The 25,658-nt window shown below is 43.0% G+C and overlaps 1 protein-coding gene across 1 annotated transcript in view; it reads right to left on the reverse strand.

Moving 5' to 3' along the window:
- tdrd9 (tudor domain containing 9) overlaps positions 1 to 25,327 on the reverse strand; it is a 96,649-nt gene extending 71,322 nt beyond the window's left edge. The window contains exon 1 of the mRNA XM_062042190.1: positions 25,124 to 25,327. Coding sequence (XP_061898174.1) covers positions 25,124 to 25,251 — 128 coding nt within the window. The 5' untranslated portion in view covers positions 25,252 to 25,327. The remainder of the gene's footprint in view (positions 1 to 25,123) is intronic.
- Positions 25,328 to 25,658: the final 331 nt, after the last annotated feature.

A 25,658-nucleotide genomic window follows, 5' to 3' on the forward strand; every position in this document is an offset into this window, starting at 1 on the left:
TCCCACTTTTCACTCCAAAAGGCCCAAAATAGTCAACTACAATATCTGTAAATGGAGGTTTTTATCCACTTTAACGTTTTTTTAAATCTATTTTTATGAGAGTGTGTTCCCTCTTAACAAACAGGCTAAGTTACAAACTCTTTTGACCGGAAGATTACTTTTAACAAATCGGACTTGTGAATCCGTTAGCGGCAACGATGGCTAGGCTACGCGATCTCACATGAATTGCTAGTTAAAAAGATGTCTCACCTGCTGTCATGCATGACGACGCAAGATCAAGAGAACAATTACGTAAATAGATCCCTGACCTGCAGGAAGATATCCAACGCATGTCGGACGAGATGCAGAGGACAGACTCACTCTTGGTCACCCTCAAGTCTCGTCTCCTGGCGGTGGCCAGCTGGCTGGAAACATTGCAGAACACTGACCCCGCTTCTGCAAATGGAGACACAGTACTCTGGGATCCGTCCTCGTCCAGCGACCAGTCGTGTTCCACTCCAAAGGGGCTCCATGGACCAAGGTGGTCGTTCGCAAGCGCAAAAAGCCTCCAAGCGGGAGTCACGGTGCGGCTCCTCCTCTCCTGAGCTTGTCACTCACTAACAAGTACGCGCCTCTGTTCGTGGGCGAGAAGCCGACTGCCCATGACCTACCCCAGGAAGCTACACCTGCTCCCCTGCCAGACACTGCAGCCTTCCGTCCCTTATAGCGACCTTCACTTCAGTAGACGGATGTCCAACAGGGGGCTGTCGACTGCCGCCTAACTCTTCCTTCTCCTTCAAGCACAGGTGGTTTGTTAAGGACACAGTGCACTTGCACTCCACCCGCTCCCCTGAACATGAGGAGGGATCACACCCAGGGCACTGCTGCGGTAGGTGGGGTACCCGAGCCAGCTTGCCCCTCTGACGGTCAAGCGAACGTTCCCACAACCCTCATTATTGGTGATTCCATCGTGCGGCACGTCTGCATAAGGGTGCGTTCACCCTGCTGTTCCCCGGTGCCACTGTTATGGATGTAACGGACAAAATACCGGATATCTAAAATCCTACCTGACGACAAAAGGGACCATCATCCAAGCAAATGACAGCCGCCGGCAGCTGTCGGAACTCCGAAAGCAGGACTTTATCCACCTCCTCAACCCCGTCGCACAGTTCCAGGTATACACTTTCATCTCCGGTGCCACCCCCACCTGTGGCAGAGAGCTAGGCAACTTCAGCAGGCTACTTGGCCTGTCACAATCAATGTGTTTTGGCAGAGACAACTTCTCTTTGGGCCCAGAGAGCTCCATTTAAATAGAGCTGGATCCCGTACGGTGTCTGCCAACCTGGCATTCTGTGTGCTGCACGCCAATCTCCCCACATCAGCTCAACTGTCCATCAGTGATTGACGTGACCTAGGTCCTATATTGCACACAGTCAGTTCCACCTCCGACCACCATACACACGTCACTGGACTTGGACCTGTCATTCACAACAACACTTCACACATTCATGTCATCATTACAACACGTGAGCACACCAGACGCCTTCATACACATTGTTAACTTTCACCACCTCAGAAATCTTCATAAACCCCAACAATCCACTTCTCCACTTGTCACCATCAACATGGTACTTTTAAACATTCACTCCTTTTTAAACATAACTTTAATGAACAATATGATTTTAGAGAGTAAGTTAGTCTTCTTTTAACTAAAACATGGCTTGGCACTGACGCACCTGTTCTCATCGAGGCTTCCCCAACAAATTGTAACTTTGTATTTTCTACTAGAAGATGCAGAAGAGGAGGGGGACTGCATCAATTTTAAATAAGACACTTCTTTTGAAGTCTGAGTTAACAACAATTACACATCATTTGAGCAGCACGCCTTTGTTTTAGCAGCACGCCTTTGTTTTAGCAGCCCCCCCATTCTGTGTCTAACTGTTTATAGATCCAACACTCAAGCTCTTTTATAACTGAATTTTCTTAAAAAAGTGCCATTTGTAATAATGTGAACAGAAATGGTACTGCAATCACGGCCAAAATTCGATGGTCCCCCCTCATTCTCCACGACTAAGGTTGCCAGATTCGCAGCCGAAGCCTACTCCAAAGAACTACAAATGGCAATCGACGAGTCTTATGCCTGTGTATGAAAAGTGCTATATAAACTACCGTTTATGCAATTCCGTTAGGCATTGCCCCAATAAATGCTGAAGATGAATTTAAAGGGAAACTTCGGTTTTTTTCAACCTGGGCCCTGTTTTCATAATTTTTTCTGTATATGTGAGTGCTGGATAAAACATTTTTTGAGGTCGCGCCAGTATTGAGCAGGGCAGGCAGCCTCCAGCCCAGCTAACGCTCGTACACAGGGCAAATGGCTCTCGTCAAAATTCGGCCTATAAACATGCATTTTTTTCACACTGACAGGCTCAGATAGTTACAATGAGTGTCCGACAACATACTAGAAAGGAGAAATTAACGTATGTCTCTACCTTTAGCTGGAGATCGCTGTATGTTGTGAGCTGTGTCCAAATCTCACCACGCTACAAATCTCGTTCCGAAATCTCGCGATAACTCGCGACAAAACACCGGTGGAAAAACAGTTACCTGACTGAGGTGAAGAGAGATGACTGAAGTGATTTTCTGTTGGATTACCGAAGACTGTTATTTTAGTTTTATAGAAAAGTTTGTTTGTTTGTCTGTCATGGCTGAATTTTTGCCTGATGTGGACGATTTGATTTGTCGCGAGTTATCGCGAGATTTCGGAACGAGATTTGTAGCGTGGTGAGATTTGGACACAGCTCACAACATACAGCGATCTCCAGCTAAAGGTAGAGACATACGTTAATTTCTCCTTTCTAGTATGTTGTCGGACACTCATTGTAACTATCTGAGCCTGTCAGTGTGAAAAAAATGCATGTTTATAGGCCGAATTTTGACGAGAGCCATTTGCCCTGTGTACGAGCGTTAGCTGGGCTGGAGGCTGCCTGCCCTGCTCAATACTGGCGCGACCTCAAAAAATGTTTTATCCAGCACTCACATATACAGAAAAAATTATGAAAACAGGGCCCAGGTTGAAAAAAACCGAAGTTTCCCTTTAAAAGCTGAAGGACTGCATGATTATTTTAGAAAGAAAGTTTGAATGTACAGTAAAAATGGTTTGAAAATTGAAGAGATGAAGTTCAAAATGCTAGTAGAATGTATCATGAATGACCACCATGGCCCACCTCCTTATAAATATGGCGAAGACTCAGAATATTTGGATAGCATTAGGGTTGTACCGCTCCGATATTTGGATCGGATCGGCCGCCGATATTTGCCAAAAATGCGTATCGGCAAGGCAGGGGAAAATGCTGATCCAGATCCAGTTTTTAAAAAAATACCGGTCCGTGTTTTCCAACGCACCGATTTAAATGATACATTCCACTTTTTTGCTGCTCCCTAATTTACGTTCCGCAGTTTCCAGCACACCTTCAACACATCCACAAGTCTGTGTCCTAACCGTTAAGACGGCCATGTGAATTAAAAGTTACCGGTAAAAATGTCAGCTGTGTGGGATTATTTTACCCTACAAAACAAAAAAGATGAAGAGGTGGAGTGCAAAACATGCCACAATAAAGTCAAGCGTGGTGGTAAAGTTGTAAGACATTTTAATACAACAAATCTGATCAAGCATTTAGCGAAATACCACCGTAAAGAATATGAAGAATTTCTAAAGAAAACTGACGAAAAGAAAAAGAAAGGTCCTACCCAACATAAACGTTCACAAAGCGTGACATATTGCCACTGAACAGTGCTAAAGCCCAGGGGATAACTAGTCATTGCCGAGGGAATAATTCTGGATGAGCCGTTCTCTCGTGAGTAAAGTGGGCTTTCGACGCACCATCCAACACCTTGAACAACGGTACAACATGCCCAGCCGTCATTACATCCTTGAGAAAACAATCCCCCAGATTCACAAAGATGTTAGAGATTACATTGCCAAACAAGTAGAGAGTGCAAATGCTCTTAGTTTCACAACCGATATTTGGAGCTTTGATCATCGTCCTTTATCATTATTAAGTTTAACTGCACACTGGCTTGGGCCGGACTTCAACCCAAAGAGAGCTGTTTTACATGCGCGTGAGTTTAGAGGCTCACACACAGCGAATGCCATCACAGACGCAATTGAACATATGCTACGCGCTTGGAAGATTGACAAAAAGAAGGTCCGTGTAATTTTAAGAGATAACGCGGCCAATATGAAAAAGGCAATGGATCAGCTTGGCGTGCCCAGCCTGGGATGTTTTGCGCACACCTTACAGCTCGTTGTCCAACACGGTCTATTGGCACAGTGAGCTGTAAGCGATGCCATCGCCAACGGGAGAAAAATAGTGACCCACTTCAAGCACTCGCCCATGGCCTACTCAAAACTCGAGGAAGCGTTTGCAACAGGACATCAAGACCAGATGGAGCAGTACGAAGATGATCGACAGCCTAGTGCATTGTAAGCGGGTACTGCAGGCCTATGCATCACCGCCCTGAGATCGGTAGGTTGGAGTTCAAATCCCAGCCGAGTCATACCAAAGACTATAAAAATGGGACCCATTACCTCCCAGCTTGGCACTCAGCATTAAGGGTCGGAGTTGGGGGTTAAATCACCAAAATGATTCCCGGGCACGGCGCCGCTGCTGCCCACTGCTCCCCAAGGGGATGGGTCAAATGCAGAGGACAAATTTCACCACATCTAGTGTGTGTGACAATCATTGGTGCTTAATCTTAGTAGCGACAGCAATCTGCCAGCCACATTAACAGGCAACCAATGGTCGCTGCTAGAGAAAACTGCAACAATTCTTAAACCCTTCCAAGAGCTGACAGCCGAGGTTAGTGCAGCCTCCGCCACAGCAGCCGATGTTATCCCATCTGTCCGTGTCCTGACACACTTTCTAGACAGTGAGAGCGAAGAACACTCAGGGATTCAAACCATGGCCACCTTACTCGATGCGGTGCACACACGTTTTGACCATGTGGAAACTGAACCCCTCTATGCCGTGGCAACAATGCTAGATCCACGCTACAAAGACAAGTAAGTGCTTTATAGTTATTTGAGCATGTTATAAGCTTCAGTACTATATTGAAAATATTTTACTCTACAGCTGGCATTTATTTATTTGTCAGTATTTCAGTAGCCTAATGTTTCATAGATATAAGGTGATGGAATGTATTATTATTGTTATTATTATTTATTATTATTATTATTATTATTTTCCTTCAGTTATATGATGGGCGAGGAAATGAATGTCACTGTTGATCATTTGTGATCTATTTTGTGTGTTACTTGTTGTCATTAAACATTTAATATGTGGAGACTGGCTGAAACAATATAAAATAATTGATATATCTTTATTACATTTTATCCAAATGTTAAGGTTCTTCACTAATGCTACCAAACTGGATCAGGCAAAGGAGGCACTAAAGATAGAGGTGATGATAAATGGAACAAGAACTGAAGACCATGCCCTCTGGAGAAGGTGTGGCTGAGACTGAGACAGCAAGGCAAACACCAGGAATGGAGGCTGGAAGCTCAACCAGCAGCCTCCGCAGCTACTTTGACGAGATACTGGAGGAGAGCTGCACAGCAGGTCCATCTGAGCAGCAGATCACCCCAGGGGCACTGTTTCAGTTGGAGAGCTACCTCAGTAAGCCTCCAGCTGGGCGTAAGAGCAATCCTTTCCACTACTGGAGAGACAATCAGTCTTGACTACCCACCCTGGCAGCAACAGCAGCCATGTTCCTCAGTGCTCCTTGCACCAGTGTTGAGAGTGAGAGGCTTTTTAGCACAGCCTCACTCATCATTGATGAACACAGGAGCAGGCTGACACCTGAGCATCTTGAAGTGCTCGTCTTTGTTAGAAAGAATCTCCCCATTATGCTCGGACTGCAGTCAGGGGGGCAAACAATTGAAGGGAGTGTGCAGATAATAGTTTTTTTTTAAGTTTACACTTGTTCAAGAGCAAGTATTGATGCTGAGTTATAGACATTTTATCCCACTCAGGTTGTTTGTGTTTTGCTTTTTTTAATCATGTTTACGGCATTATTTGCACTTTATGCTGTTCACTTTTGTACTGTTCAATTATGCCATTTCTGTTTGTCATGCATAATTTTGTCTATTTTGTGTTTATCCTTGAATAAACAGGTCAGTTTCTTGTTACCAACCATTGTGTATTATTCAAACTCACCTAATTCAGCTGGCTAGTTGTTATCAAGAGTACTAAAACCCTTTTCAACATGGATCTGACAACTAAGTAGGCTAAATAACTTTAAACTTTAATACATGCTCGGATAGGCTGGTATCGGATCGGAAGTGCAAAAACAACATCGGTATCGGATCGGATGTGCAAAAACCTGGATCGGGACATCCCTAGATAGCATGATAGGATGTTTAATCTCTTCTGGCATTGCAGATCTGCCAAGTCGTCTACCAATTAAAACACAATTTAAGGATGGGATTGAGTTTATAAATGTGGCAACATCTTTTAATCATTCCCTTTCTCGTCGACAAATCTCTTCCTGTGGCAGTGGCAGTATGTCTCAATCTCATTTTATCCAGTTCTTCAACTGTGAAACCACTGTCTACGATAGTTTCCTTTTGTGTCTGATCATTTGTTTCTTTCTTCTTTTTGCTACGATAGAAAAGCAGTTCTTTAAGTCTGAGAATCCAGGCCAGAGCCACTTTGAAACGAGTCCAGGAGAAGTAATGGATAAGGCAGGTAACTGGATCCACTTCTTAAGAGGACATCTGAGCAACATTTAAAGTTATGTTCTTGATTTCAGAGTCATATGGTGAGACTTCTTTGAGTCAATCGGGAATTTCAGGCTGTTCCTCCTGAGGTTGAGAAAGATACTGAGGTCAAAACACCAATATTTTTGTTCAAGCCCTTAGATGCCATGTCTGCAGGATTGTTAACTGTGTTAACATATTTCCATCGTAGTACACGTGATACTTTATCAATTTCAGAAATTCTATTGGCAACAAATGTTCTGAATCGTGTGGTGTTATTGTCGATGTATTTCAGAGTAATACATACAGTACAATAATATATAACTAACAGTTTCATAAGCATCTTCACAGGCATTTGAGAAATTATGCTGGGCAGATATCACTGTGCCAAGATTTTGAGGTTTGAAACATCTGTCAACCATGAAGTCTTCCAGAGCATGACAATCCTAAATCCAACACATCCCTTATTTTATGATCTTGTAGGATCTTTTTTGCAGTCAGGACAACTGGTGCCAACATATACAGAACTGACAGTAAAGAATCCTCCTTGTGAGAGGCATGTCCGTCAAGATTATTTTGAACTTGAAGACATCCAATTGCAAACACCACTGTACACCACTGTGTGGAGTTTGCATGTTCTCCCCGTGACTGCGTGGGTTCCCTCCGGGTACTCCGGCTTCTTCCCACTTCCAAAAACATGCACCTGGGGATAGGTTGATTGGCAACACTAAATTGGCCCTAGTGTGTAAACGGTGCCAGTGGAGCCCGCGTGTGGCAGCGCACTTTTGAGCGCTGGCATGCCACACATGTAGAAGCCCAGTCACTAAGGTCTTTTTTCAGTCCACGCCACATAAATTTTGCAGCTACCAGCTGCTGGGAAGGTTTCCTTCCAGGGTGGGAAAGGCCGTGGATGGAGACGAACACGCGCCACCTCCAAATGGCGGACACAAGGGACCGTGGCCGACCGGTAGCGACGTCACAAAAGGAGCGTAACCCTTGTGTCCTCAAATGGGACCTCAGACAACCGTTGCCATGTGGCTGCAGCCTTAAGAGCTTGGATGTCCGGGTCTTCAGCCTGGTCAACTGCCATTTGTGCAAAATCGAGCCCCACATGGACAGCGCCCGCGACGGCTCGGGAAAGGCAGTCAGCAACGACATTGCTCTTACCAGCAAGGTGCTGGATGTTCGTCATGAACTCCGAGACGTAGGAGAGGTGCCTCTGTTGCCGAGCCGACCTCGGTTCAGCCGTCTTGGCCATCGCGAAAGTGAGGGGTTTGTGGTCCACAAAAGCTGTGAAAGGCAGGCCTTCAAGCAACAAACGGAAATGTCGTATGGCCAGATAGAGGCCAAGGAGCTCACGGTCAAATGTGCTATATTTCCACTCGCAGGGGCGCAACTGCCTGCTAAAGAAAGCCAAAGGTTGCTAAATGCCACCCACCCACTGCTCATGCACTGCACCTACAGCATAGTCTGACGCGTGCGTCCGTGGTGATTGCAATAGGAGCATCGGGTAATGGGTGTGCCAGCAGGTTAGCGTTAGCGAGAGCAGACTTGACCCCCACAAAAGCACTGTGCCGCGCGTCAGACCAGTCCACCATGTGCTTGGGAGCAGCTCCCTTAAGAGCATCATACAGCGGCCGTATGAGGTCAGCTGCCTGGGGAATGAAACGATGGTAAAAAATTTACCATGCCAAGGAACTCCTGAAGCGCCTTAACCGTGAGTGGGCGGGGGTAGTTTGCGATGGCAGCAACCTTCGCTGGGAGGGGAACTGCCCCGCACTCCGTGACACGATGTCAGAGGAAGTCGATTACAGACAACCCGAACTGGCACTTAGCCGGGTTAACAATGAGCCCCTGTTGGCTAAGGCGCTGAAAAAGGGACCTAAGGTGGGTCACATGCTCGGCCTGAGAGGTGCTCGCTACCAGGATATCGTCCAAGTAGACAAACAGAAACGGCAAGTCACGTAAAACAGAGTCCATCAACCGCTGGAAAGTATGTGCGGCACTCTTAAGGCCAAAAGGCATTCATAAAAATTCGAACAGTCCAAATGGGGTGATGACCGCTGTCTTCGGGATATCAGAGGGGTGGACCGGCACCTGATGATAGCCCCGGACAAGATCTACCTTAGAAAACAGTTTTCCCAGCCAGGTTGGCGGAAAAATCTTGTATGTGGGGGACCGGATAACGATCCGGGGTAGTCGCCTCGTTGAGTCTGCGGTAATCACTGCATGGTCGGCAACCACCTCCCGGCTTCTCCACCATGTGGAGGGGCAACGCCCACGAGCTGTCTGAGCAGCAAATGATCCCGAGGTGTTCCATGGTCTCGAATTCAGCTTTAGCGATGGAGAGTTTAGCAGGGTCCAGGCACCGGGCTTGTGCGTGCACAGGGGGGCCCGTGGTGGCAATGTGGTGTTCCACACCAATCTTGGCGGTAGATGACGAGAACGTGGGCTGCGCCAGGGTGGGGAACTCAGCGAGGAGGCGCAGAGAAACGTCTGCGGCGGGTAGCATGCTGAAAAGCCTGATTGAGTCCGTCGCGCTGAGACTGCACTTGTACGAGCAGAACATAATCGCATCCACCAAACGCCTGTTTTTTACATCCACAAGGAGGCCGAAAGCACAGAGAAAATCTGCACCGATGAGCGGCACCGTCACTTTAGCAGTCACAAAGTTCCAACTAAAACGCTGTCAACCAAAACACAGTTCCACGTACCGTATTCCGTAAGTGCGGATAGGGCTGCCATTGGCCGCTTCCATGGGGGGGCCATGTGACTCAGACAGCATGTCCAACCTTGATGCTGGCAGGACGCTCCTCTGCGCGCCAGTGTCACACAGGAACCGTCCTCCAGAGAGGGAGTCCTGGATGAAGAGCAGCCTGCCAGTACTGCTGACGCTCATGGCCACTGCTGTGCGCCGGCCCCGGCGTTTCCCGGCGGCGGTCCACGAAAACTGCACCGCCTGGCTTTGGTCCCGAACTTTGCGTGGAAAAAACATAGTCCAGAATCCGGTTGTCGCCTGGGGGGCGTAACGGCAGCAGCAGCGAGAGTGGAAGAATCTTCCATGGGTCTTTCTGTCCCAGCCGGAAGAAAAGCAGCCACATAAGTCGGTTGGGAGGCTAAAAAGAACTTATCAGCTTCAGCAGCTAGTTCGCGGCAGTCCAAAATAGCGGTGTTGGCTAAGGCAGCCCGCACCTGAGAAGGCAGCAGCCTCAGGAAAAGCTGCACAAAAGAGGAATCCTGGTCTGTGCTCACCTAAGAAGCCTAGCATGTTGTCCATTAGTTCAGAGGGCTTGCAATCGCCAAGCCCTTGCAACGAAAAAAGGCTGCTAGCTCTCTCCGCGTCGAAAAGTTGAAATGTCTTTAAGAGGTGAGCCTTCAATGTGACGTACTTGTTCCTCTCCGGTGGGTGCGTAAGGACGCTAACCACTCTGGTCGCCGTCGCGCTCCCGAGGGAGGACACGACATAATAAAACTTAGTGTCGTCCTCTGTGATACCACGCAGGGCGAACTGTGCCTCGGCCTGGGCAAACCATGCAGTCGTGGAAGATTCCCAGAACTCGAGCAGCTTCAGAGAAACCGCATTCGCCGTCATGGTCGATAATATTCACTGAATCCGTTCAGTGAAGCGTCGGGGTCACCAGTGTTGTGCTTGTAGCGTGAAAGCAAGTCAACTTGAAGTATCGTTGACACACAAAAATGTGTGCGTCGTTTATTCATCAAGAACCAGCAAGAATGAACGCTTACATCACCCACACTCACAAATGGCGGGAACAACAAACCCCCACCTTTGTGAGAATCTCCTGACGGCCACTTAAAGGGGCCACGCCGAATTACTCGCTCCCAACTGCATACATGAATGCCAAACAAGAACAACATTCTCATGTGCACAATCGAACAGTACAGTGAATGATGATGACAAAGTCAAGTAACAGGTGTGATGAATTATGTCCTTAAATCAACCGCTACACCATTTCCTTTAAAAGGTAGTCCAATGCAATAACGACCATTGCGGAGATTGGCTGACTTGGAGACAAAATCGAGGAACGGTTGGTCATCTTTAGAAGGTTCTGGGTTGTCACGAATACAGTCAGGAAAGTCGATCTTGAACTGCTGTTCCCACAGTTTATACAGTTTCACAACAGATTTCCTGTTTACACTTATTACTGACTGTTCCTGAGCCTCATCAATTTTGCCTCCTAGTGGTCTATTTACTGTCCAACCAAGCATGGTTTTGACAGCGCAAGGTCCATCTCCCAAACTCAGGATTACATTTAGCGGTTCCAGAGCCTTCGTTACATCTGAACCAATCAGCAACTCTATTTTAGAATCAATTTCTGGAAGATGCATCTATCAAATCAGGTCAACAGTTGATGTTATTTTGATGTGGGATGTTTCATTTGTGTACTAGCATAGTCTTCTGTGTGTATATGCCTGGGAGAGCACAACATTTGCTGCCCTCAAGTCTAGCAACCTCTGGGCCTAAAACAATACTATTTTCAACTACCTTCCTTTGCTCCATTGTTCGCAACAGAATGTTTGACCTTCTTCCTTGTAGATTGATCTTATTCATCAGCCTCACTGTGCAGAATGATTCAGTGCTGCCCGGGTCGAGAAATGCATAGGTATGCACTGTCAAATTCCCTTTCCTGGCCTTGAGTTATACTAGCACTATTAAGAGTTTGCAATTATCCTCGACGGCCCCAGTCATATCCCTTGTTTGGACAGAGGCTACAGCAGTAGGTTTAGTCACCTTTTTGACATGTGCTTGTCCTTTTTCGCTCCTTCTTTGGTAGGTATGCAGCATACTAAGAGGCTTTAAACCACACATGTTGCAGGTGAGTCGCTTTTTACAAGCTTTGCTGATGTGTCAATTGTGTGTTTCACATCGTTTCCAATTGTGAACACATCCTCAAAGCATGTCCACCTCCACAGAACAATCAGTTTTCCACAGCAGCAGACAAACTCTACTTTTCTTTAGTTCCTTTATCATTCTTCTTTTCTACATCTGTCACAGTGGTGGCAAAGATGTTGCCTTTTAATTTTGGATAAGGCTGCGACTTGGACTTTTTTACATCTTTGCTCAGTTTGGTCCAAATATTGGCTGTTAGAATTGTCACCTGCTTTTCCAGGAAATTCACCATGTTTTTAAAGGTAGGAAGTTACAGGCCATAATTCTCCATTTATTTTTTCAGACGGTAGGGCAACTTCCTTTTGACGATGAGCATGCTGCAGGGCATGTCGAGCTCACGCATACAGGTATAGTTGATGTCTTCCATTGTATTACAACAACCTCTTAGAAAAAATCTGTATGTTTGCAGAGCCTTTGTGTCATCACCTTTTATTGATGACCAAGCTTTTGCAATTTCATGCTCATTGCCAAGATGTTTCTGAAGCTTAGATTTGGCCTTCCTGAATTCTCAGCCCGAGGCCGTATATAAACAGCTTCTCACAAGTTACCTTGGCTGTCCTCTTGAAAATTGTTCAAGATAGAAGAGATAATCTTTATGGCTTGGGTTCCTACCTTTAACACTGTATTCAAAGGATTTAATGAATATTTGGTATTGAAGTGGGTCACCATCAAAAACCTGAATCTCTTTTTTGGGCATGGAAGAGAGAGGCTGCTGCTGCACTGATAACGCAGTGATTTCAATTTGCCTTTCCATGACTGCCGATATGTTGCTCTGTTCACTAAGTAGGAAATGCAGATGGAGAGATGATACAGGCAATACAACAGAGGGAGCAGGCAATGCAGATGGATATGAAGGATGAGATGCAGCAGACAAAAGCAGGCAATGCAGCAGATGTCATGTGCACTGTAGGCATGACTGTAGATGTCACCTGTGTATGCATCACCCGCAACAGTGGTACCAAATAATTAGCTTGAACCCTCACTGTTTTCCGTTGCTCAAAATGTGACTCCATACAATCAGATTTTTTTGAAAAATTGCTGCTAATATTGGACCCCTAAGGGGCTCCTAGTATTTCCACTTTTGCCAACGTAGCAGCTAGATTTGCTTCCAGCTCCAGCTGCTCCTTTCTCTTCCTTAGTATTTCCTCCTGTTATCCCGAGGCATGTTTATCCTTTAGCAGTCTTTGTCGCACAACAAGAGCAGCCACGTTAGCCTCCGCCATTAAACGAGCAGATGTAGTGCTTGATGCTCTGGAGCTGTGTTTTCTTCTTTTGCTTCCAACATTTGATACGCTGTCCTCTGGTTGTTTGGTGTTCTGAATGTCTGATGTTGCTAAGTTTGACTGGGAAGAGGAAAGTGTGTCTTGGTGCGTAGTGTCGGGAAATGTTTTTCACTTCAACAGGTGCCTCCTCAGATAAAATGGGAGAAACATTTGCAGCAGTTGGCAAATTTGCAGTTACAAAATCTTTTGTGGAAAATACCTTCCAGCTTCCAAAAGCCATTTGTTCACATCTTCCATGAAACCTGCCCTGCTTCTTTTTTTTTTAGGTGTTCAAACTATTCACTGAGTTTTTTGGCAATTAATATACTGATTTATGGGCTAATTTAGAATTTTAATATAACTAAAACAACTTTTCCAGTTTTAAGTGCACATCCTTTGCATGTTCATATTTCTTCATGAGGTCTTTGATTTCAGGTATGAGCCCTTTAATTTGTTTCACATTCCTTCTGCAAGTTCTTTTGCAGGCCAGAGCATTGGTTGTATGAATGACCGTCGTCCTCTCTTCCACATCACTGCTTAAAATAGTTTCACTCATTTTCCAGTGGAGACGGTTTATCAAAAAATACACTGTAGCAAATGAGCACGAATCCCCACATAAACAACATTCAGAATACAGTGTTTCCCACACATTAATTTATTTGTGGCGGCCCGCCACGTAAGAATTACGTCCGCCACAAATTTAAAAAAAAAATAAAATTAAAATAAAAAATAAAAAATAAACTTTTTTTTTTTTTTTGTGTCCTGTCCAGCTTCTCAGGCAAATCATATAGTTGATGTAGATGCCCATATAGGCTGTTCAGATTTACTTTACAAAAGAGAAGTGTAGGATACTTCTCTTGTTGCCTTATTTGTATTTGACCACTACTGTTTTCTGTTTATTTGTTACTGACTGTGGCAGGACACCTCTGCCTCTGTTTCACTTTATGTTGCTGGTAAATAATATGGTTGTAGTAGTAGGCTAAAGTTATATTATATAGTATGCACTAATTAAAGGGGCAGAGCTTTAAGAGACATTTTAGATATTTTATAAGATATATTTTTTGTAAGAACCACAATTAATAAATATATTTCAGTGAATAACTTATTGTTCAAATCTGTATATAAATATGTACATAAAGTGTTGTAATTACATTGTAAAATGGATGGATGGATGGATGGACGTTTAAAACAAAACTGTTATTAATTAGTAAGCATAAATTTTTTGAGCCTTTTTAGAGAAAATCATATCATTGTAGTAAATTTTGCAAATTACTCGATGATGTCATGGTGACCATGCCCATAGCCACACCCCCACAGGTATCTTGGCAGTTTATGGGAAACACTGGAATAGTCTAGTGCAGGGGTCGGGAACCTTTTTGGCTGAGAGAGCCATGAAAGCCACATATTTTAAAATGCATTTCCGTGAGAGCCATATAATATTTTTTTAACACTGAATACAACTAAATGCGTGCATTTTTAAGTAAGACCAACATTTTTAGAGTATAATAAGTCTCTTATTCTTTTTAATAACATTGTTATTCTGAAGCTAACCAATAATAAATAAAATACTTCTTACCATTAATGCGACTTCTTGAACAGGTGCGGTAGAAAAACGGATGGATGGATTAAAATGCATTAGAAGGTTTTGTATTTTGACACTGTGATTACCAGCGGAATTATTAATTACTTATAGTGTTAAGCAATGTCAGCTAAGATTTATCTGAGAGCCAGATGCAGTCATCAAAAGAGCCACATCTGGCTCGAGAGCCATAGGTTCCCTACCCCTGGTCTAGTGCCACCAGTCGGCACTTCCACAGCACAGCGCCACCAGTGCAGAAACCTCAGCCGATCACAACAAACCAAGAGCGCTCAATAACAAGCCAAAACAGTCCCCAATGGACAAGCGGCAGCACATCCAACTGTGTTCATAATTTCAATTTTACAAAGATGGGGAAAAAAAAGCAACCGCTTCTGATAGCTGTGATGCGATGCTATCAGTTGGTGACATTTCGATTGTGACTTCTTCAATATAAAGGCGGAAAAGAAGAGAGTCCAAATGAACACAATGTGCATTCACCCCAAAACTCTTAAGATCCAATCCATCTGCGCAATTGTTCCATGGAATCCCATTCATTCAGGTGTGTCGTAGATGCAAACTAATTGTAGCGACTGTCATCAATACCGCTGAGAGGCTTATGTGGGCTTGCATCTGTGACTCGTTCATTGAATAAGTACATGTTACAGTTGTGTAAGTTGTAATTTTGAAAACAAAGTTACAAACCCCGTTTCCATATGAATTGGGAAATTGTGTTAGATGTAAATATAAACGGAATACAATGACTTGCAAATCCTTTTCAACCCATAGTCAATTGAATGCACTACAAAGACAAGATATTTGATGTTCAAACTCATAAACTTTTTTTTTTTGCAAATAATAATTAACTTAGAATTTCATGGCTGCAAAACGTGTCAAAGTAGTTGGGAAAGGGCATGTTCACCACTGTGTTACATGGCCTTTCCTTTTAACAACACTCAGTAAACGTTTGGGAACTGAGGAGACATTTTTTAAGCTTCTCAGGTGGAATTCTTTCCCATTCTTGCTTGATGTACATCTTAAGTTGTTCAACAGTCCGGGGGTCTCTGTTGTGGTATTTTAGGCATCATAATGCGCCACACATTTTCAAGGTCTGGACTACAAGCAGGCCAGTCCAGTACCCGCACTCTTTTACTATGAAGCCACGTTGATGTAACACGTGGCTTGGCATTGTCTTGCTGAAATAAGCAGGAGCGTCCATGGTAACATTGTTTGGATGGCAACATATGTTGCTCCAAAACCTGTATGTACCTTTCAGCATTAATGGCGCCTTCACAGATGTGTAAGTTACCCATGTCTTGGGCACTAATACACCCCCATACCATCACAGATGCTGGCTTTTCAACGTTGCGCCTATAACAATCCGGATGGTTCTTTTCCTCTTTGGTCCGGAGAACACGACGTCCACAGTTTCCAAAAATAATTTGAAATGTGGACTCGTCAGACCACAGAACACTTTTCCACTTTGTATCAGTCCATCTTAGATGAGCTCAGGCCCAGCGAAGCCGACGGCGTTTCTGGGTGTTGTTGATAAACGGTTTTCGCCTTGCATAGGAGAGTTTTAACTTGCACTTACAGATGTAGCGACCAACTGTAGTTACTGACAGTGGGTTTCTGAAGTGTTCCTGAGCCCAGGTGGTGATATCCTTTACACACTGATGTCGCTTGTTGATGCAGTACAGCCTGAGGGATCGAAGGTCACGGGCTTAGCTGCTTACATGCAGTGATTTCTCCAGATTCTCTGAACCGTTTGATGATATTACGGACCGTAGATGATGAAATCCCTAAATTCCTTGCAATAGCTGGTTGAGAAAGGTTTTTTTTTAAACTGTTCAACAATTTGCTCATGCATTTGTTGACAAAGTGGTGACCCTCGCCCCATCCTTGTTTGTGAATGACTGAGCATTTCATGGAATCTACTTTTATACTCAATCATGGCACCCACCTGTTCCCAATTTGCCTGTTCACCTGTTGGATGTTCCAAATAAGTGTTTGATGAGCATTCCTCAACTTTATCAGTATCTTTTGCCACCTTTCCCAACTTCTTTGTCACGTGTTGTTGGCATCAAATTCTAAAGTTAATGATTATTTGCAAAAAAAATATGTTTATCAGTTTGAACATCAAATATGTTGTCTTTGTAGCATATTCAACTGAATATGGGTTGAAAATTATTTGCAAATCATTGTATTCCATTTATATTTACATCTAACACAATTTCCCAACTCATATGGAAACGGGGTTTGTAAAATTCAGTGATCCAACCTGACGTGATGGTCAACGGTCCAATGTGACATGCCTCTGCATACCTACATACAAATATACATAAGTAATATATTTGTTTTGGCTCTTACAACTTATGTTTAATAATTTTGCACTAATTGACATTATTTTGCTCAAACTATTGTATGGTATAAAAAGGAATAAGGAAATGATATGAATATTTAATTGATTTGATTATACTGCCACCAAAAGCTGGGCGATATGGACCAAAACTCGTATGTCTATATTTTTTTTTTTCCACATAAAAAAACGTATTTTTGAGGTGTGGCGGCTATAATTTTGCTGTGGTGGTACGCCACTATCAGTTGTATTAAGGCGGAAACTCTACAAACTACCTACATTGATTCTTATTTCCATATCTGCCAGTCGAATGTACACATGCCTCAACAATGTTACTTATATTACTTATATTGGTGGCATCACTCCACAGGTTCCGTGAGGTGCTTGCAGCTAACAAAGCGATGCCCTGGGAGTTGGTGTCCGTCTTCATACTGGTGCTGAAAGACTTTTTCAGGCAAAGGAAATGTGATGAAGAGGACAACATCTCAGGGCAGCAGCCCACAGGGTTTTGGACCAGCCGCAGAAAACTGAAGCAGGGTGCCAACTAGGGATGATGTTTGATAAGAAATTATCGAGTTCAAGCCCATTATCGAATCCTCTTATCGAACCGATTCCTTATTAATTCTCTTATCGAATCCAGATAGGTTGTTGTATATGGAAAAAAATACAATAATTGGTTTAAAAAAAGCTCAGTTTTATTTTATAAGAAAAAAATAAAATAAAAATAAATAAATATTGACTGTTACCCCCCTAAAAAAATAAAATAAATATTGACTGTTACCCAAAGTATATTAAGTGGGATTTTTCAGAAAAACAAATATATACAGTAACACAAAAACAACCTGTCTCTGTGATCACTATAGGTGTATAAATAATAATTTAGTGTAAAATAAAATCAGTCCCTTGGGCACAAAACTGAAAATACAGCTCTACAAAAAGTGCACTTCTGCTGCTATTGGAACATACTAACTACACACACAGGCAACAGCTAACAAACAATCAAAAACGTCTAATAAAGTTCCAAAGCAGATTAATCCATTTAGGCTCTTATTGTTGTTGATCTTGCTTTGTCTTTTTCTATCTTTACGTTTGTCTTGCACTGGACTGTTATTTATTTTTTATTTTTTTAAACTGAAATACACACAATGACAAATGTATAAGCTGTGTGATTCAATTAACATCCTGAAATGTAATATAAAATATGTAAATATTAGCTTCACACAAATATACAGTACTATCATCAAACAAATACTTCTGAGTGTTGAAACCATTTTCATGGTGGAAATACACGACTGGCAGCCATTTTAAGTCCTCAAAACATCCATTGAAACAGTGCACAAAAATCGTTTTTCAATAAACATCTTACTTTTAAATTTACCTACTTTCCACCTTAATTTTGAGTTACATAAACAAGTTAAACAGTTTACTTACAGACTTATCTTTTCCAAGGCTTGTAAGAGCTAACACAACTTGTCTACTTCTCAATTGTCTCATGAACTGGACTAACATCGTCAACCCGGAAGTGCCCAAACTATTGACGCGTAGTATTTTCATATCGCCACAAGGTGTCAGTAAGAGTCTACAATCAAATGGGCATAACATTGCCCATTTGGGATTCGTTCCCAGGGATTTGAATAAAGAACCAACTCTTTTTCTTTACTATAGTAGCCTCGATAATGGGAACCGGTTCTCAAAAAGGGATTCGAGTCCATGGAATCTGTTCTTTTCTTATCGAACAACCAGGAGAATCGGTTTCGAACATCATCCCTAGTGCCAACTAGGGGTGTAACGCTACGTGTTTTGTATTGAACAGTTTCGGTACGGGGACTTCGGTTTGGTACGGGGGTGTACCAAACGAGTTTCTAAGCTAAAGTCTTAACAAGCTGCTTTGCTTCTTCTGCCTCTGTCTCAGCACCCAGCATTGTCCCACCCACACAACCATCTGATTGGTACACACAAAGCGGTAACAGCCAATCAGCAGTGAGTATTCAGAGCGCATGTAGTCAGCGCTTCAGCGTCGAGCAGATAGGTGTTTAGAAGGTGAGCATAAGGCAGCATACTCTCCCCAAATTATAATAAACACCTCCCAGTCAACTACTAGTAACATCACTATGAGCCCGTTGACCTTCTAGAAACTTAAAATACAGCTCAGCTCGCTCGCAGTCCTGGCTTGAGGTGAAGGCTAATTCGCTTTTAGCGTAGCGTTACCTCATTTTGCGGTGTGTGTGTGTGCGCGCGCGCGTGTGTGTGTGTAGTCTCTCCTATTGCTTATTCTTATTGCTTGTACTATTTTTTTCAGCTATAGTTACATTAATCATTAGTAATGTAGCAGCCTAGTTTTAAATGGCAGGGTCCCTGATATCACATGTTGATAAAAATACAACATTTACATAATAAAAATCAACTACAGGCTTCCCAAATGCTGTAATAAATTAAGCATAAAGAGTTGACTTGAAACTGTTTAATGTTGCACTTTTTATATGTAGAAGAAAAGTTTTGTCATTCTATTTAATCTGAGCAACAACTTGAGGCAGTTTAATGTTGATTAACGTGGGCAGAATTATTATAGTGTTAATAATGTTAAAAGGATAAAGCCATTGTTTACAAATTTGGTAAATAACCAAAAAATTTATATTTCGTTGTTTTCTTACTGTACCGAAAATGAACCGAACCGTGACCTCTGAACCGAGGTACGTACCGAACTGAAATTTTTGTGTACCGTTACACCCTTAGTGCCAACCAATCAACAGGCTATGGTGAAAAGCACAGGGAAGACATTCCAAATATTTCTGAATATGTAGACCGGGCCATGTGTTGCACCAGTTGGTTGAAAGAAAAAGACTGGGAACTTCCATATTACTATCCAGTCCCTGTGAGACCAACTGAGGCATGTTTTACATCATACAGGGGACGCTCTTAATTAATTTATGATATATGGTGGCCGACAAAGAGTAAAATGTGCAACAATGTCCAACTGCTCCAAACACAAATGATCCAAAACCAAATACAAATCCAAATGCTGCTTTTCTAGTGTTTGTGGTTTAAGGGAACCTTACGTTGGAACTAGGGCTGGGCGATATGGCCTTTCATTAATATCTCAACATTTTTAGGCCATGTCACGATATATATCTTGATATTTTTGCCTTAGCCTTGAATTAACACTTGATGCATATAATCACACCAATATGTAGGTTTGGGTATCGAGTATCGATTGGAACCGGGACTAACTTTCCGATTCTCCCGGAATCGTTCAAAAGTTTAAATTTCGATTCCTAGTTTCGATACCCAGTCCGCCGACCGGAAAAAAAGAATAAGTCCGCCGACCGGAAGAAGAAGCCGCTAAACACCAACGAAGAAGCGCCCACCGCCGGAAGTGTTAGCATAGCCGAGCCTATGTAGCCGAGCGAGTCAGTCAAGCATGGATAGTGGGCGTCGGCGGTCAAAGTGTGGCTTTATTTTACTAAAAAAAATGAAATATCGGCGAAATGTAACACGTGCGACAGGACTGTTTCGTGCTTAGGAGGGTGCACGTCGAACATGATGAAGCACCTCCGAGTACAAATAAACGTGTGTCCCGTCTTCGACACGCTGCGCCGACCGTCCTCCTGTGCCTCTTCCTCTGGCTTCGACGCCCAGCCTGGCACCTCGGTGACTGCATTGCAGTCCGAATCCGGTAAGTAAAACAATATATATGCAATAAATGTGTTTTGCGACAACGTCGAGGCAGCTAACAAATTAGCCCGCATATTTTTTCATAGACAATTTACAACCTGCTAGCCAGGCTCCGCAATGTGCTCAGCGTACTCCGTTCACCGTAGCGGCAATGGGGAAGATGTCGGTGCCACAGACGGAAGAGTGCCACAGAAAGGTCACTGCACACATAGTCAAAAGACTGCATCTCTTTTCGGAAGTGGAATCTCCAACATTTAGGTTAGTTAAGCAATAACGTTAGAGCTAAGGTAATTGATACTGGGCTAAACAGTAACAGCAACATTACATGCTTGTTTATGTTTGCAGGGATATGGTGAAAACTCTCAACCCAAAATACATACCACCTTCCAGGGACTACCTGTCAAACACATTGATCCCGGCATGGTACAAGAAGAATCGGAATCGAGAATCGTCAGGAATCGGAATCGTTCGAATTCAAACGATACCCAACCCTACCAATATGATGATTTTATGTGTCTACATTAAAACATTCTTGCTCATACTGCATTAATATATGCTCATTTTAAACTTTCATGCAAAGGGGGAAATCTCAACTAAGTCAATTTACCTGTATATACCATATACTCTGTATTTATTAAACAGTTAAGCAGTGGCACAAACATTCATGTAATTTCAAAACAGAAAGTGAACAGAAAACAAGCTATTAGTGCACTTTTGTGCATGATGTCACTAAGATGACATATCAAAACAACACTAAATTAAAGTGCGCTTTTTGTACAGAATGCCACTACAATATTTTAAAACAAATAAAGTGCACTTTTGCGCATGATGTCACAAGATATTTCAAAAACTGTAAAATAAAACTTAGCTGTATAATAGGAATTCAAATAGTGTATGTCCTTCGCTATGTGTTAGGTTACTGCGGACGTTATCTCCTTCTGTTGACTATTTTTTGTTGATGTGGAAATGGAAGACGCCAGGCTGAATTGGGTCAGTGCTGGTTGCTTGGGCTCCATCCAGACCCACACCTCCCACCACCTGAACAGTTTTTTCCCCTCGGCCATCAGGCAAATGAACAATAACTCCTAACAGCAGCTCCTTGAATTCCTTGAATCCCTTCTAAGTCTATCTGATAGCTCAGTCACAGCTCTTTTTTATACCAAATATGTGTTATATGTGTTTTATGTTGCACGTTTGCACCAAGAAAAATTCCTAGTTTGTGAACCCGTTCTCAAACAATGGCAATAAAACGATTCTGATTCTGATTTTGTTGGCTGTGGCACCCGCCGAGATGTTGATAAGCGGAGTTTCAAGCACTCTTCACGCTCTAGCGGGTGACTTTTCAAATTATGTTACAAATTAGTAGTGCTGCTACTTTTTGTGGCAACGCTTTTGCCGCATACTTGACATATTACGGTTGTCTGTTCAACATCTTCCCGCTTGAAGCCAAACCACCGCCAGACGATAGACCCCGTGCGGTTTTTCCTAAGAATTAATTCTTCCTCCATTTGTTACCAGAATCGCACCTTCTCTCTCTCTCGTATTACCACTCGCACGGCTCCGCTAGCACCACCTGCCACAGCTAACGTTACCCATGCTGCTACCTCTCTGCTCTCTGTGACGTATGCAAGAAGGTGCGCTTGTTTTCTGTCTCAGTGAGAAGGAGAGACAAGAAAGAGTGAGAAACGCCTGAAGTGTAATGCCCGCAGCTAAAACCAACTGCGTGAGAACGTATACTCGAATACTCACAATATAGTCATTTTCTATATCGCACAGAGACAAACCCACGATATATTGAGTATGTTCGGTATATTGCCCAGCCCTAGTTGGAACATTGCTGGGCGTTTTCCTCTGCGTTTATTAATGTTTTCCCTAATAGAGTTTATTAAGCGTATTACTATGCTGCGTTCCATTTACCTAAGACAGGGGTCGGCAACCCGCGGCTCCGGAGCCGCATGCGGCTCTTTGACCACTCTGATGCGGCTCAACTGCATACATGCCGACCCTCCCGATTTACCCGGGAGACTTCCGGATTTCAATTCCTCTCCCTGTAATCTCCCGGGGCAATTATTCTCCGATTTTCACCCTGTCAACTATAATAAGGGGATACTGTGATGACACAGCATTTAGCGCCCTCTACAGCCAATAGTATCAACGTGCCAGTCCAGGTACATATTGTATGCAGCTTCTGCTTGCACACGTATGTGACAACAAGGCATACTTGTTCCACAGTCATACAGGTTACACTGACTGTGGCAAAATAAACAACTTTAACACTCTTACTAATATACGCCACACTGTGAACCCACACCAAACAAAAATGACAAACACGTTTCGGGAGGACATCTGCACTGTAACACAACATAAACACAACAGAACAAATACCCTGAATCCCATGCATCCCTAACTCTTCCGGGTTACATTATACACCCCCGCTACCACCAAACCCCACCCCCCACACATCAACCTCCCTCCGTGCGTCGGTTGAGGTGGGCGGGTTTGGTGGTAGCGGTTAGTAAGAGTGTTAAAGTTGTTTATATCGTCACCGTAACCTGTATAGCTGTGGACCAAGTATGCCTTGCTGTCACTTACGTGCATACTTGCCAACCTTGAGACCTCCGATTCCGGGAGGTGGGGGGTGGTTAAGAGGGGAGGAGTATATTTACAGCTAGCATTCACCAACTCGAGTATTTCTCATATATATATATATATATATATATATATATATATATATTTTATTATACATATAAATAAAAGAAATACTTGAGTTTCAGTGTTCCGATCATTCTAAAGTTATAACGTCATTGGGTAGGCACGCTGTTTATATCGTGGGAAAGTGGACGTGAAAACAGACTGTACCCACTCAGGTCCGCATGGAGCTGGAGGGGGCGTGGCCTCCAGCTCCGGCTGAATTCCGGGAGTTTATCGGGAGAAAATTTCTTCCGGGAGGTTTTCGGGAGAGGCGCTGAATTCCGGGAGTCTCCCGGTAAAACCGGGAGGGTTGGCAAGTATGCTTACGTGTGCAAGCAGAAGCTGCATACAACATGTACCTGGACTAGCACGTTGTCAATGCTGGTTGTAGAGGACGCTATTATTGTTGTTAGGGTGAAAATTAGCAGACATTCGAGAGAAAAGTGGACTTAAATTTCAGGGAACTCCTGGTAAAATCGGGAGAGTTGGCAAGTATGACACTGTTAAGCGTCATTCATTTAAAACTTGTGGTCCGCACTAACATAACATTTTCATATTAAGATGCGGGTTGCATGTTTGAAACCCCAGGTTTATACATAGCACAAAGCAACAAAAAAAACTTTGTATGCAGTGTTATTTCATTTTAAATTTCAAAATAGTTTTGTGGCTCCCATTGATTTCTTTGATTTGTGAAACTGGTCAAAATGGCTCTTTGAGTGGTAAAGGTTGCCAACCCCTGACCTAAGAAGTAGGAAGTAGGGAATGACGTCACTGCCGAGTTGAGAGGGTGCTGTCACGCCAAATTTCTTCCCTCTGCAAAAACCTTCCCTCCCCCATTTACTTCCGTGGTCATGTTTCCTCTTACGTCATTGACAGCGATCGATAGCACTTCGGCTTTGACTGCCCGTCGCTGGAAGGATACTTCGTCTTTGACAGCTGCTGGAATCTGAATAAATCGATTATTGTTTTTTTTTTTGTACAGGCGCGAAACAGGACAGTCGCGTGCAGGTTAAGGACCCCCGGCAACTTTGTGATTTTATTGGACGCAGCCCCGGAAGTAAATGGGGGAGGGAAGGTTTTTGTAGAGGGAAGACATTTGGCGTGACAGTTCCAGTTATGAAGTCAGAAATCAAGATGGCCACATTCACGAAACCTATGTGTGCGTTTGCCTTGTCTGAATATAAACCATTTATAGGAAAATATACGCTCTTTCTGCAACCTTCAAACTCGCTGTCCATCCATCCATCCATTTTCTGTATGAAAGAAAAAAAAACAGACGCTATTGCTAGCGATATAGAACGTATATACTACATCAAATAAATATAGTTCACACTATAGTGATGTTACCATAAATAAACAATACATTTTAAACAACTGATTTACTGCAACTAAAATTAATCAAAAGTGCTAATAGAAGCGCATATCATCCAGAGCCGCCTTCTTTGAAACCAACTCAGGGTGGTCAGAATGCTCCGACTTTCTGAGTGGGAAATCCAACTTCGAGCGGCGTTCCAGTTGAAATTCAGACTTCCCAGTACAAATGGAACGCACCATAATTTTATCATCAACTCCATTAATATATATATTTAATTTTGTAATGTAAGTAATGACGCTATTTCTTTATGAATTTAATGTTGGGAAACGTGGCCCCAGAGGTGAACCAGTCAGAAATGTGTTCGGCCTTGAATACAATCTTCATTTCTATACTAATCCAGGAACAAACTGTCTTTTTTTTTCCGCCTAATTTTGACCATCAGCTACATTAATTAATGTTATGCCGCTTTTGTGTGTACTGTATATTTAATTATGTGTTCCGTCAATTAAGTGATGACGCCATTTACTGCTAAGCTAGCACATGTGTGCGTGTGAAGGATGCTAGCAAATTAGCTGAACTTTTGATAATTAAAAATGGTCTTACCTCGTGTCTTTAGACGAGGGCTCGGGTGAACTCTTTTCAACCACCTCCTCTGTGAGTTTAATGTTGGCAAACGTGGCCCCGGAGGTGAACCAGTCAGAAATGTGCTTGGCCGTGAATATCTTCTTCATGTTTGCACCTGTTAGGTGTGTCTGACCGGCACACTCCAGTCGTGTATGGTATATGTAAGCCGCTAGGGGGCGGAACCAGAGCACAGCTGCCAATACGAGGAATAATTGTGACTTCTATTCAAAGCAACATCCTCCTGAGACCTAAAAAATAAAACTTTTATTTTTGCTAAAATAATTGTCTTGTACTAATTTACTAAAGGTTTTAAGTTATATTTTTAGTGTCAATTGTATCATCTTTTATGTTTTGATAAAACAAATGACAATGTATAGCAATTTGGCTTACCATTTATTGCATCAACCATCTTTATCATTTATACAAAAAAGTACTAGTAAGTCCACCCATTTTGTTTTATTTCTAAAGTGTTAATTCATAATGCCTATTTCCTATTATATATATATATATATAT

This window comes from Entelurus aequoreus, linkage group LG03, assembly GCF_033978785.1.
Source record: "Entelurus aequoreus isolate RoL-2023_Sb linkage group LG03, RoL_Eaeq_v1.1, whole genome shotgun sequence".
Classification (NCBI taxonomy): Eukaryota; Metazoa; Chordata; class Actinopteri; order Syngnathiformes; family Syngnathidae; genus Entelurus; species Entelurus aequoreus.